Here is a 13,496-nt window from a genome sequence, read left to right on the forward strand (position 1 = left end):
ATAAATGATCAATAAATACATTTTAAGTGAAAAGACAAATTATTCCCATGTTTCAAGCACAGGTGAGTAGAGACAATAGCGTTACTGAAAGAAACAGGGTTCTGAAGATAGAACACATACATTCATCTCCACACCCTCCCAAAACCCACGTAAAACAACAGTAAAGAGAATTTTTCTCTCTAGGCATAATTCACAAAGTAAAGGAGAATGGAGGAAGATATTAGAGCGACAAAACTATAAAGGCTAGAAAGAAAAAAGACAAGTGATAAGGGGACTCCTTAAAATTGAATCCTGAGCTCACAGTGGAGAAAGCCAAGAAGTAGCCCAATTCACACCAGAGAACCCCCAAAAGGCTCAGGAAGTGTTGGGCCTAGCACCTTCCAGTAAAGATGGAGCTAACACAGGAGGAATCATCGAAAGTCCCTTGAAATCCCTTCCCCTACTCTGCCATCCAGATTGCCCTACTCTGGCTGAAGAAAAGAGGGTTAATCTACACCCAACACAGTTGAGAGCAGGGTCACCATTCTGAAAATAGGGAATTTAAGAGAAAGTCTATATTCCAAGTGTTGACATCTCTGCCTAGATATCTTCGTAGAACTTGCCAGCCAGACTTATACCCTACAGGAAGGGGACTGAAGATTTTTCTCTGAATACCCCACCAGATCAAGACAAAAGATTTAAAGAGTCTGACATTAGGAGTTCACCATCAAAAAATGACAGCCAGATAACACTACAGGGAAACCCACTATAAATAAGTTCACAATTTCCTATCAGTTTTTTGGTGCTGCACTCTTTAAATGTGTTTGTTTGTTTGTCTGTTTCTTATTATTTATTTTTGGCTGTGTTGGGTCTTCATTGTTGTGCACAGTCTTTCTCTAGTTGCAGCGAGTGGGGGCTACTCTTCATTGTGGTACACGGGCTTCTCATTGTGGTGGCTGCCCTTTGTGGCAGAGCACCACCAGCTCTAGGGCATGTGGGCTTCAGTAGCTGTGGTACACGGGCTCAGTAGTTGTGGCTCATGGGCTCTAGAGCGCAAGCTCAGTAGTTATGGCACACACGCTTAGTTGCTCTGCGGCATGTGGAATCTTCCTGGACCAGGGCTCGAACTCGTGTCGCCTGCACTGGCAGGAGGATTCTTAACCACTGCGCCACCAGGGAAGTCCCAGTGCTGCACTCTTTAAGCATGAGCACATATCCAAGGATCAGGCAAGTAAGATATAGCTCTCAAGTGCAGACAGAAACCAAAACCAACAAACAGAAGAAATAGCAACTATAAAAGAATATGAAAACTTAAAAAAAAACTATTACTAATACCCACAAAAATATAAAAGGTATTGTACCCACGAAAAAAGAATAATACTAAAAAAGAAACTGATCATAAGAATGGGTACACTTAAAAATATGATAGCAGAAATTAAAAACACAATAGAAGAAGTGAAAAATAAAGCTAAATAAATCTTCCAAAAAGTAGGACAAATGGATGAAGAAAAGAGAAAAATAAGAAAACATCCCTAATAGACATTCTAGAAAGAGAAACTAGAGAAGAATAAGTCAAATAATTAAAGGAAACCTCCAGAACTGAAGGACATGAATTTCCAAATTGAAAGACGCTATCGAGTGCCAAGCACAATAAATGAAGACAAACCCACACCAAGGCACATTATCATTAATTTTTTAAAGTACTGGGAATAAAAAAAGATCTTAAAAGTTTCAAGACAGGAAAATAGATCACATACGAATCAGAATGGCATCAAACATCTCAAGAGAAACTTTGGAAGCTAGAAGACAAGAGAGCAAGCAATGTCTCCAAAATTCTAAGGAAAAATTACTTTCTTCTGTATGCAAAAATATAAATTAATGGGTTTCCTTGGTGGCGCAGTGGTTGAGAATCCACCTGCTGATGCAGGGGACACGGGTTCGTGCCCTGGTCCAGGAAGATCTCACATGCCGCGGAGCGGCTGGGCCCATGAGCCATGGCCGCTGAGCCTGCGCGCCCAGAGCCTGTGCTCCGCAATGGGAGAGGCCACAACCGTGAGAGGCCCACGTACCCAAAAAAAAAAAAAAAAAAATATATATATATATATATATATACATATAAATTAAGTATGAAGCTAGAAGAAAGACACTTTTAGACAGACAAGTTCTCAAAACTTTACCTCCCAGAGATTCTTTCTTAGAAAGCTAGAGGAGATTTTCCACCAAGCGGAGAGGGTAAACCAAGAAATTCAGGAAACAAGGGTTTCAACTCAAGAAAAAAGCAAAAGGAACTCCCAGGATGGCAGCTGAACACTGGGAATAGTACCACCAATCATAATGGAGCAAGGTAGAACCCTCTAAGAAAGTTATTTCTAAGAAGAGAAAATGTCAAATCAAATACCTGATACATTTAAATTATTTAAGAAAGAACTTAGGCAAGGGATAGTTTGAAGGTGAATTAGTGGTATGCACATTTAAAAAATAATAGGGGGACTTCCCTGGTGGTCCAGTGGGAAGATTCCACGCTCCCAATGTAGGGGGCCAGAGTTCAATCCCTGGTTGGGGAACTAGATCCCGCATGCCTGTCGCAATTAAGAGTTCGCATGCACAACAAATAAGTCCGTGTGCTGCAACTAAGACCTGGCTCAGCCAAAATAAATAAATTTAAATAAATAAATGTCAACCTTTGGGCTTCCCTGGTGGTGCAGTGGTTAAGAATCCGCCTGCCAATGTAGGGGACACGGGTTCGAGCCCTGGTCCGGGAAGATCTCACATGCCACGGAGCAACTAAGCCCACGAGCCACAACTCCTTAGCCTGTGCTCTAGAGCCCGCAAGCCACAACTACTGAAGCCCGCACCCAGAGCCCGTGCTCCACAACAAGAGAAGCCACTGCGGTGAGAAGTCGGCACTTCACAACAAAGAGTAGCCCCCGCTGGCCGCAACTAGAGAAAGCCTGCGCGCAGCAATGAAGACCCAATGCAGCCAAAAATAAATAAATAATAAATAAATTTTAAAAATTAAAAAATAAATGTCAACCTTTAAAAAAAAATTAAACAAATGAAAAAAACAAAGCTTCACTGTTAAATATACAACATCTTTAATCCCAAAGAAAACAAAGTGTTGTACAGGAAAGGGGGAAAAAATCAACATATACTACATGGCCCAACTGTGATCAGTCACAATGATGTAAAAATCCTAAACACTGATCTAATCAAAATCCTGAAACATATAGGAAGTTTGGGGAAGAAAAAATGAAGAGTTCAGTTTGGAGCACAGTAAGTTTGAGGTCCGGCATATTATCTAAGTGACAGCAGTGAGCAGGCAGTTAAAGATGCAGGACACAGCACATAAGAGAAATGAGGGCTGGAGAGAACACATCTGAAAGTCACTCACAGAAGGGAGAAGAACTGAAGCCACAAGACCAGCTGAACTGGGACGGAAGAAAGGTGATGGAGGTAGGTAGTCAAGATTAGAATCTTGAGGAAACAGCTATATTTTAATGGGCAGGAAAAAGAGTTAAAGAAGAGGTTAGAGACACAGAAAGAGAAAGAAGAAAACATTCATGTCAAACGAGTAGAGTTTCAAAAAGGAAACAGAAGGGGGTGTAATACAACCAAAAGAATAAGGACTGGATAAAGAAAAATACCGGATTCCACACTCATCCAAAGAGCATTAGATTTTACAACAAAAAGAACGAAAACAAAATAAAACTGGATTTTACTCTTCAAGGGAATACAGGGAAGACAGGACCAGGCTAAAAAAGGGTTAAGTAATGAATAAGTAGTCAGAAGGTTGAGGCAAGTATAGGTGACTTAAGAAGTCTAGTCATAAAGGTCTAGTCAAAAAGAAAAACTGAATGACTCTTTCAGAGGATAACACAATCAAGGAAGAATCAAAGGTTTTTCACTTTTTGCTTGTATAATGCTTAGGAAGGGCCAAGAACATCTGTAGGCTGTGGGAAAGGATTCAAAAGAGAAAAAAAACTAAAGATGCAACATCGAGAGGAAATAACCAATGAGGCAAGGTCTCAGGGGAAGAAGGAAAAAAAGGAACAGTAGGCACAAGCAGAGGACTTCCTGGGCACTGAGATGAGAAAAAAAAGGGGAGTAGAGACTTCTTATGGCAATTTTTGAGAGGGCTCATGGCAGGGAGCTCTTGGGTGGTGTCAACCTTCTGAACAGGTATGAGGTAAGGTTATCTCCATAGAATGAAAGAGATACAGTGACATTGTTAGGGGCTTAAGAACAGCAGAAAAGGTTTGGAACAGGCACTATGGTGAATTCAGTTCGGGAAACAAATGGCAGCAAAGAAGGCCCAGCAGAGTTACACAGCTCAAACTTGTAGAACAGATAAATGGCCTGGTTTCACAACTTTCTTCAACATTAAGCAAACTAATAATAATGGAATCTTCCCAGAACTTGCATTAGCAATGGAGATAAGGTAAAAGGAGAACCTTCCTTGAGATATAAAATGCCTTCTGAAGTCATTCACTTAGTAAAAACCAAGAAATAACAAGCTCATAGGACTAGAAGAATCTTTCAGAAGAGGGTTGCCTTCACTGAGCCTCCTCTGATATGGTCATCCCAAAGAAGAGACAGATATTTGATATTTGTAGAGAATATGTCATAGAGGCCAGATCCATTTGGCTGAATATTCTAAGAATGCTCCAACATCTACTAGATGTCAGGAAATTATATCAAGTAGAATTCTACCCATAAAATTCCTATAACAAATTTATAAGTGGAAATCAGAAGACCAAGCAGCTTCCATCTATCGATATATATAGATACAGGTATATAGTAGATATGTATATATTTGTTCTCAGAACCAGATGGATGGATGTCATAAGAGAACACCTTCTGAAGAAGGCTTTGCATTTATTTTTTAAATTTATAAAGTTTTGAGGGTCATTAAAAACTACAGACAAGTGAATTGGAGGCCAAAAAAATTCCAAAAAAGACTAATGAAACATATATAGGGACAGTAGCTGAAATAAGCCCCCAAAATTATCTTGCCCAGAAGTGACAATTAATGTACTGGACAGGATCAGAGGTAGCAGAATGATGGAAAGTGAAGAGCCTTAGAGGTGTGCCTGATGAGCCTGGGTTTACCACAGTTTAGAATTTGGTACATATGTGTTCCAGCTAAAAACGGCAAGATGAAAACAGAGGTAGAGAGTTAATCTAGCATCTACATATTGGGATAAGGAAGGATGAGGAGTATATCTTAGAAGGCTGCTATCACACATGAGGGTATAACAGCATAAACCAGAGCAAACGCTACAGAATGGGAGGGGAAAAGGTAGACCAAGAGATGAGGAAGTCAAAGATGGATTGGATTTAACACCAAAGAAAGGAGAATCAATAAACAGGAGACCAGAATGACAGGAGAGAGGAATAAGAAAGTGGCATAGGGGGCTTCCCTGGTGGCGCAGTGGTTGAGAGTCCACCTGCCGATGCAGGGGACACGGGTTCGTGCCCCGGTCCGGGAAGATCCCACATGCCGCAGAGCGGCTGGGCCCGTGAGCCATGGCCACTGAGCCTGCGCGTCCAGAGCCTGTGCTCCGCAACAGGAGAGGCCCGCGTACTGCCAAAAAAAAAAAAAAAAGAAAAGAAAATGGCATAGGTTCTTATTGAGAAGTAAGGTGGAGATTTAAGGAAGAAGAATTCAGTTTTTTTAAAGACTATAAATTTCAGGAGGCTGAATAAGCTTTTTTCCCTAGCTCTGAGTTTTCCCCCATAAGATTTCGCAAAAACAGGAATACAGGAACATAAAAGGCAGAATAAATGAATGATAAATAAAAGCAGGACCTTTACAAATTTGATCCCATAGATCTCAAAAGATTTTATGAAACCATAAACGAAATACATGCTTAAAAATTAAGAATCAAAATTATATGAACTTTAAAGCATAAGGTAGTAAACCATTAATAAGCAATCATTATGACAACCAATTACAGTTATATTAAATATGCTCCTGGAAGTTGAAGGAAGAAGCTTTCTGTAGAAATGTGAAAAACAGAAACCTCTTTCCGTAAAACAATAAAATTATTTACAACCCATTTTAACAATGAACAAAAGCATACCTTTAATGTTCCATCAGCTGAACAACTAGCCAAAAGCTTATCATCTGGTGAAAATCTGCAGTGATTGACTGAATTTGTATGGCCAAACATGGTATTTCGACATTCTTTTTGATTCAGAGCCCAGAGCTATTTGAGAAAGATAAAAAGATAACTGAAAAACTAGCACTGAATGGGGAAAAGTTAGAAATCATGTGAAGTTCTTCCTTCCCTCCCAATTAAGCTTTTTCAGTTACAGGAAGCGTTCCATTCACAGTTTGACAAAGGTGTCAAACACAAAGGTGAACTTGTGATTAACAAGTAATGGGGCAGTCCTTAGATCAGCACCTAAATCTACTAAGGGACTTGAAGGTTTATCTAGGCTTCAGTCTGAGCACTAAACTAGCTAAACAATTACTGCCTATTTTAACAAAGTAGTTTGAAATCATTATTATTTTACTCAGCTGTATAACAAGTAATATGTAAAATAAACTGCCCAATTTTTTTAGATGCTAAGTTATCCAACTCTAAAAATAGTCATTTCTAAGATTTCCCTATGCAAACCTAGAGTCTACTAACTAGGATAAAATCTATTAACACTCTTAAAAAATGACTCAAAAATACAAAGACTGCAAAGATAGATATAAATACATTTGACGGGAAATATAAGGGATTAGAAGAGCAAGTTAAACCACCCTTCCTGGAAACAATCAACCAAATCCAGAAGGTGGGACATTCCACAGGATAAATGACTCAATTTTTCTAACAAATCAATGGCATAAAAAAAGAGATAGACGGGAAGGGGAACATTTAAAGAATAAAAGATTTAAGAGACATATCAACCAAATGCCACTTGAAGTTTGGATTCTGACTCCAATAAATATATGGTAGAAAGATATGCTTTGAGACTAATAAGGAAAAAAGAACATGGACGAGGTATATTATGAAATTACTGTTTATTATGTTAGGTATGATAATGGCATGGTATTTATGTTTTAGACCTCAGAGATTCATGCTTAAGTATTCTGAGTGAAATGATATGTTACCTGGGATTTGCTATAAAATGCTCTAATCCAAAAAAATGGGAGGTGGTGGGGGAATAAAATACAACTGGCAAATGTTGACAATTGTTGGAGCTAGACGATGGACACCACGAGAGTTACTATTCTCTCTCCTTTGGGGTATGTTTGAAAAGTATAAAAAATGTAAATAAAATGGGCAAGGGGGATTTATGCAAATTAGCTTAAACACAGAAGAAATCATTTACCTCCCAAAATTAATCTTAATAAAAATCCTTTGGAAATGATCAGTGAGTTAAGTCCTGTTCTTTATGTCCAACTCCATCCCTAGCTTCTTTTATCCCAGTCCCAGATAAACCCCATTCTGCAGATAATGCAAATTACATGCGAGCAGCATCAAATTTACATCTTTTCATTGGCTTCTCTCAGTTCAAAAAGCACAAGAAGGGCTTCCCTGGAGGCGCAGTAGTTAAGAATCCGCCTGCCAATGCAGGGGACACGGGTTCGAGCCCTGGTCCAGGAAGATCCCACATGCCACACAGCAACTAAGCCTGTGCGCCACAACTACTGAGCCTGGGCTCTAGAGCCCGCAAGCCACAACTACCGAGCCCATGCGCCGCAACTACTGAAGCCCACACGCCTAGAGCCTGTGCTCCGCAAGGAGAGAAGCCACCGCAACGAGAAGCCCGCACATGCACCAAAAAGCAGACCCGCCCTCTGCAACTAGATAAAGCCCGTGCACAGCAACAAAGACCCAACGCAGCCAAAATTTAAAAAAAAAAAGGCACAAGAAGTGTGACTTCCCTGGTGGCACGGTAGTTAAAAATCCATCTGCCAATGTGGGGGACACGGGTTCAAGCCCTGGTCCTAGAAGATCCCACATGCCGCGAAGCAAATAAACCTGTACACCACAACTACTGAGCCTGCACTCTAGAGCCCACGAGCCACAAATACTGAAGCCCACGCACCCTAGAGCCCGTGCTCTGCAACAAGAGAAGCCACCGCAATGAGAAGTCCGCACACCTCAATGAAGAGTAGCCCCTGCTCACTGCAACTGGAGAAAGCCCATGCACAGCAACAAAGACCCAACGCAGCCAAAGAAATAAATAAATTTTTTTTTTAAAAAAAAAGAACTTAAAGTTTATAAAAATAAGAGAATAGAACCCTTGCATAGGACATAGGATCCAGGACTTGAAAGAATACAATAAAATCAGATTTTTTTTTAAAAAAAAAAAGCACAAGAAGTAAGTCCTAATAGTCCTCATGGAAATGCAAGTGTGGAATGACCGGTCTTAAAGTAAAACTTGTCCTTATTCAAAACTGTTGACCAGGTTTCCCTGGTGGTACAGTGGTTAAGAATCCGCCTGCCAATGCAGGGGGCACAGGTTCAAGCCCTGGTCCGGGAAGATCCCACATGCCGCGAAGCAACTAAGCCTGTGTGCCACAACTACTGAGCTTGCACTCTAGAGCCCACGAGCCACAACTACTGAGCCTGCGTGCCACAACTACTGAAGCCCGTACGCCTAGAGCCCGTGCTCCGCAACAAGAGAAGCCACCACAATGAGAAGCCCACACACTGCAATGAAGAGTAGCCCCCACATGCAGCAACGAAAACCCAACACAGCCAAAAATAAATAAATAAAATAAATAAATTTATCTTAAAAAAATTATCAAACATATGTGGAACGAATATCTATTTCTGGTTTTAGTTTGGTTTAAATGTTTTTCTTTTCCTATCAGTACATTTTTTCCCTCCTCTTTCTGATAACAGACCCTCTCTTTCAAATCTTGAATCAAGCCCCAGTCATAATTCAAGTGGAGCTGACCTCACCTATTTGTCCCATTTCTACATGGCTAAAACCTGTGACCCCTGGCCAATTGAAGGATTCCATCCTACTGACCGCTAGGGTTATTCTGAAATGCGCATGTAACCCAAACCATGTCAACTAGAGTTTTCTCTATGGGAAAACTATGGGACCTGGGAAAGAGCGAGTTTCCCTTCTTCTGTGATTATGAGCTGTAATATCCATGTAAGCCTGGAGCTAAGGCTAGCCGAATCTGCTACACAGAAAGAGTATGCCTGAATCAACAAAAAGGGAAACAGAGTTTAGAGATGGAGGGGGGGGGTTAGAGCCTGAGAACGTATTTTAGGCATCTGGAATCAGCTATGCCTGAAGTCACACTCCTTCTAGACTTTTCAGTTACAAGAGCCAATAATAGATTTGTTGTTGTTGTTGCTTAAGCTAATATGAAAGTTTCTACCCCTGCAACCAAAAGATCCCTGATTAATACAATATATGAAAAAAAAGGAGATGTTGTGATGTATCTATCAAATTTATCTACATAATTCTCATTATCCACACTTACTTTGAGGAAGCAGTCATTTGAACCAGTGGCTAAGAGCAGGTGATTACTATTGTTGGTGAAGTGGCAGCAATTGACTTGCTCTGAGTGCTCGTCATAGGTATGTACTAGTTCCCCAGACATAGAATTCCAAACCTAAAGAGAATAGAGAAAATAAAATTTACAATACCCCTTATTTTCAAAGAGAAAACAGAGAGGCAAAGCAAATGTGAGCTGTTTTGCAGATTTTCCCAGACATGATACTAATGAATACCTCTCCCTTCCCTAAATTATGTCAGCATTTTGCCAGAATGTTATTTTTTTTAATTACCTGCAAGTCTACCTGCAAGTAATGTAAAACATTACATTTTTCAAGGGTAAGATTTCACATGTTCATATGACTTGACAGCAGGCAGAAAAGTGCTATAAAAGGGACGGAATAATGGACTTCAGATCAGAAAAATTAATCAGAGCCAATCTAAGACCTGGCTCTACCACTTATAAGTTGTGTGTCCCTAGTCAAGTCCTTAATTTACCTGCATTTCAGTTCCCCCCTCTGTAAAATGGGGATACCTGTACCCATCTTACACAATGCATGGTGTCAAATGACAAAGAATTTGGTAAGTGTTCTGCTGACTTCAAGGTACTAATAAATAAGTAAAGGCAAATGGCTCAGTGAAAAAAAATAAAGACTTTAGATTCTGAGGGAAACCTAGCTTTCAACCCTGGTGCCATCAGGCATTAGTTAATATGAGCCTGGGCAAATGACTTCATCTCTGAACCTGTTTCCTCATCTCTAAAATGGGATCAACACTTACTTTGCAATTGTAGTGAGAAATTGATAATGTAATATAAGAAAGTGTGTAGTATAAAGCCTCATGCAGTGTTCTCAGTAAAAAGTAATCATTTTCCTAGTTACTATGTAAGTAGTCTGTTTCATCACACAAACAAAAGAAATAAATTACCTAATGAATTTTCACTGGGCTTTTGGACTTTTAGAGATACTAATGTCCCTCCCATAGCATTTTCTTTTATCTTATCAAAGCACTCTCCAGAGATCCAAAGAGTTTATTTTATTTTAAAGTTCTGTAATAAGTATTTCTGCCTCTTCCTTTAAATTTCTTACAAATAGAAACTTGAGCCACATAGCTCTGACTCTGGACCACAGAATGGCCAGCTCCAAGTCTGACTCAGAACAGAGGTTATAGAGTGAATTAACTGGTTGGTTGTAAAGCCACGTAGAGAGTCCAATCTATCAAGAAGATTTTTCCAAAGTCTCAATTTAGTCTGGACACTCCGGGGTCCTCTTCAAGTAGATGCAAACTCCACAAAAACTCTCAAGCCAACTTTCTTGCTCCCAGGTCCACTAAGGCCCACCCCACCTAAACAGATTCAGCATTCCACACCCCCTTTGAAAAAAGCCCAAAATGAGGTCTCCCCTCCATTTATCAAATAAAATATTCCCCTAGACTTCACTTTCTCTTAAATTCCATAAAAATACTCTGGCTAAAAGCCAAATTTAGGGACAAGAAACAAAAAAAAGAATAATTAACAAAGATAAGAATTACCCTGTGAGTTTTCTCTTCTCTGTTTACTTTGTAGACTAGTAACCTGATTGTTAGTATGTTTATTCATCTAGTTTTGCATTGAATGTAAGCCAGCTCATAAAGGTAAAAAAAAATCTGGGTTGCATTTCACAAATTATATATTTTACAACAGGAATCGATCTCAGACAATAATTTTGTGCAGCAACACTTCCGACCACAGTACACTTAAGAGATTTCAACTGATATTTAACCCACAGACCTGTCAATAAGTGTCAGGCAAATTCATTAATCTGAAATTGTGTTTCCCAGCTGCCTGATAAATATAAATATCAGCTGTGTTTCCTAGGCTAATCAACCTAGGCATTTTTGCTTGTGCTTAAAAATAAAAAGTTTTAGACAGAATTAATTTACAATGGATAAAACTGGTTTGCCTCAAGTTAGCAGATCAATAGGCAAGAGTCCTTTAACTCTACTTACTCTAGTCCCTCTATTACAGAAAAAGAAAATAAATTCTGTGGTGATTACAACTCAAGAGGAAAATATTTCCCTACCTTCACTTTTTTATCCACTGAGCAGGTTGCTATAAATCTGTCATCTGCAGAGAATGCACAGCAAAGCACTTCATCCTCATGAGCCTTGATTTCTAGAAGTTTCTCTCCTGTTTCAGCTTTGAAAACCTATGTAAGCAACAATAAAATCTTTTTACTATACCTATTTAACCATGGGCCGTCATTCAATAAAAATATTTCTTTAAAAGATCTTTATCACTGTTATTTTGCAACAGAAATGAACCTTGGCAATATCACTGCAAAAATGAGAATTTCTGTCAGAATTCGTATGCCTTAACATAAAAAGAAAATCATCCTGCCCCCCCCCAAAAAAAAAGAAAAAAGGAACTTCCCTGGTGGTCCAGTGGTTAAGACTCCACGCTCCCACTGCAGGGGGCCCAGGATCGATCTCTGGTCAGAGAAGTAAGATCCCGCCTGCCGCATAGTGCAGCAATCAATCAATAGAGCTCACAGTAGCTTCAGTTTGGCAAATTCTTAACAATCAGTAGAAAACACTTCATTCAATATGCTTTCTGCGCTCAAAAGCCAAAATTAATAAAAGTAGTAATAAAGTACACATATAGAAATAAGGCTTACAAACATAATCTTGCAATCTTAAATTTAAATGTTTTAACTAGTTTTTGTTTCCTTCAAAATCAAAAGGTTGAGTACCAATTTAAAGAAAAGCACTCATTCATGTTTTCTGAAAACAAATGAGAAATTAAAATTCCTTCAAGCGCCTAAGGAAATAATCTAGTCCAGTTCCTATTTGCAGTCAGAAATCTACGCCCGAGCCTATGATAAAATAGGTATTTTACACAGTCACTGTTTTGTTTTTTGTTTTTTTTGCAGTACGCGGGCCTCTCACTGTTGTGGCCTCTCCTGTTGCGGAGCAACAGGCTCCGGACGCGCAGGCTCAGCGGCCATGGCTCACGGGCACAGCCGCTCCACGGCATGTGGGATCTTCCCGGACCGGGGCACGAACCCGTGTCCCCTGCATCGGCAGAAGGAATCTCAACCACTGCGCCACCAGGGAAGCCCCACAGTCACTGTTTTTTAATCAGAATCCTGTTCACTGTGCTATGAAGTCCTTATGTCTTTTAACAGTTATCAGTTCCTCATTACCCTTAGCTGTCACATGGATGACAAGAACTGACTGCTAGGGTAAAAGGCACTTCTATGTCACTTGGCAAGTTTAGAATTATGAAAATACACCACCATATCTTTTAAATCTATAGAGAAAGCTTTCATAAAATGTTCAAGAGATCTGAACATTTCTCTATTCCTAATGTGCAATTTTCTTGAATTTTAGAATTTAAATATATTCTAATATGCACAGTATTAGGTGCATGACTCTTTGAATTTTTCTCAAGAGAGAGGTTTACCTGCAAGTTTTTATCAGCTCCACAAGAAGCTATTCTTTGACCATCCTCAGAAAAGCAAGCATGGTACACAGCATCTGTATGGGGGCGGACGACCAAGCGGGAGAGATTCTTGATGTTTTCTTTGTTTCTAAATATAAGGGAAAAAATGAACAGAAATCCAATAAACAAGAGTAAAAGTAATTATTTTCTTTCAGTAATAAACTGTCTTTTAACATAGTTATGTTCCAAAAAACACAAAACTCTTAAAATTAAATTACCAATATGTAAATGACAGCACACATCACCTGAGGAAAAAAAGCATAATATAACAAAAGCAGCATTTTAAGATAAATGCTACGCTATATCAAGCAACCTGTCACGTACTACAAATATCACTGAGTTGGAAGAAATCTAGTTAATCAAATACATGTCAGTTTTTATTTTCCTCTAATACATTAATAACAACATGTGCAGAGAAAACATTATAAGAGGATAGCCTCAAAAAAATCTCCATCTTTTTCAAAAGGAAAGAGCTATAGCAAAATGAAGCTCATTTTCTAACTAAAGTATGACACTACACCCACCATTATGATGTGCACTTTAAAACCATTCTTCTCTAACTACAATTATTCAGATA

At 39.3% G+C, this 13,496-nt stretch overlaps 1 protein-coding gene across 8 annotated transcripts in view; it reads right to left on the reverse strand.

Moving 5' to 3' along the window:
- APAF1 (apoptotic peptidase activating factor 1) overlaps positions 1-13,496 on the reverse strand; it is a 106,229-nt gene that overhangs the window by 56,182 nt on the left and 36,551 nt on the right. For all 8 annotated transcript variants that reach the window (XR_012324237.1, XR_012324238.1, XR_012324239.1 and 5 more), the window contains 4 exons: positions 12,881-13,007; positions 11,499-11,624; positions 9,425-9,556; positions 6,063-6,188 (listed from right to left, as the gene is read on the reverse strand). Coding sequence is in view for 3 of the 8 variants with exons in the window: in XM_073788313.1 (XP_073644414.1) it covers positions 6,063-6,188; positions 9,425-9,556; positions 11,499-11,624; positions 12,881-13,007 (511 nt within the window). In the remaining 5 variants the exon portion in view is untranslated. The remainder of the gene's footprint in view (positions 1-6,062; positions 6,189-9,424; positions 9,557-11,498; positions 11,625-12,880; positions 13,008-13,496) is intronic.

This window comes from Tursiops truncatus, chromosome 11 (genome assembly GCF_011762595.2).
Source record: "Tursiops truncatus isolate mTurTru1 chromosome 11, mTurTru1.mat.Y, whole genome shotgun sequence".
In the NCBI taxonomy this organism is placed as follows: domain Eukaryota; kingdom Metazoa; phylum Chordata; class Mammalia; order Artiodactyla; family Delphinidae; genus Tursiops; species Tursiops truncatus.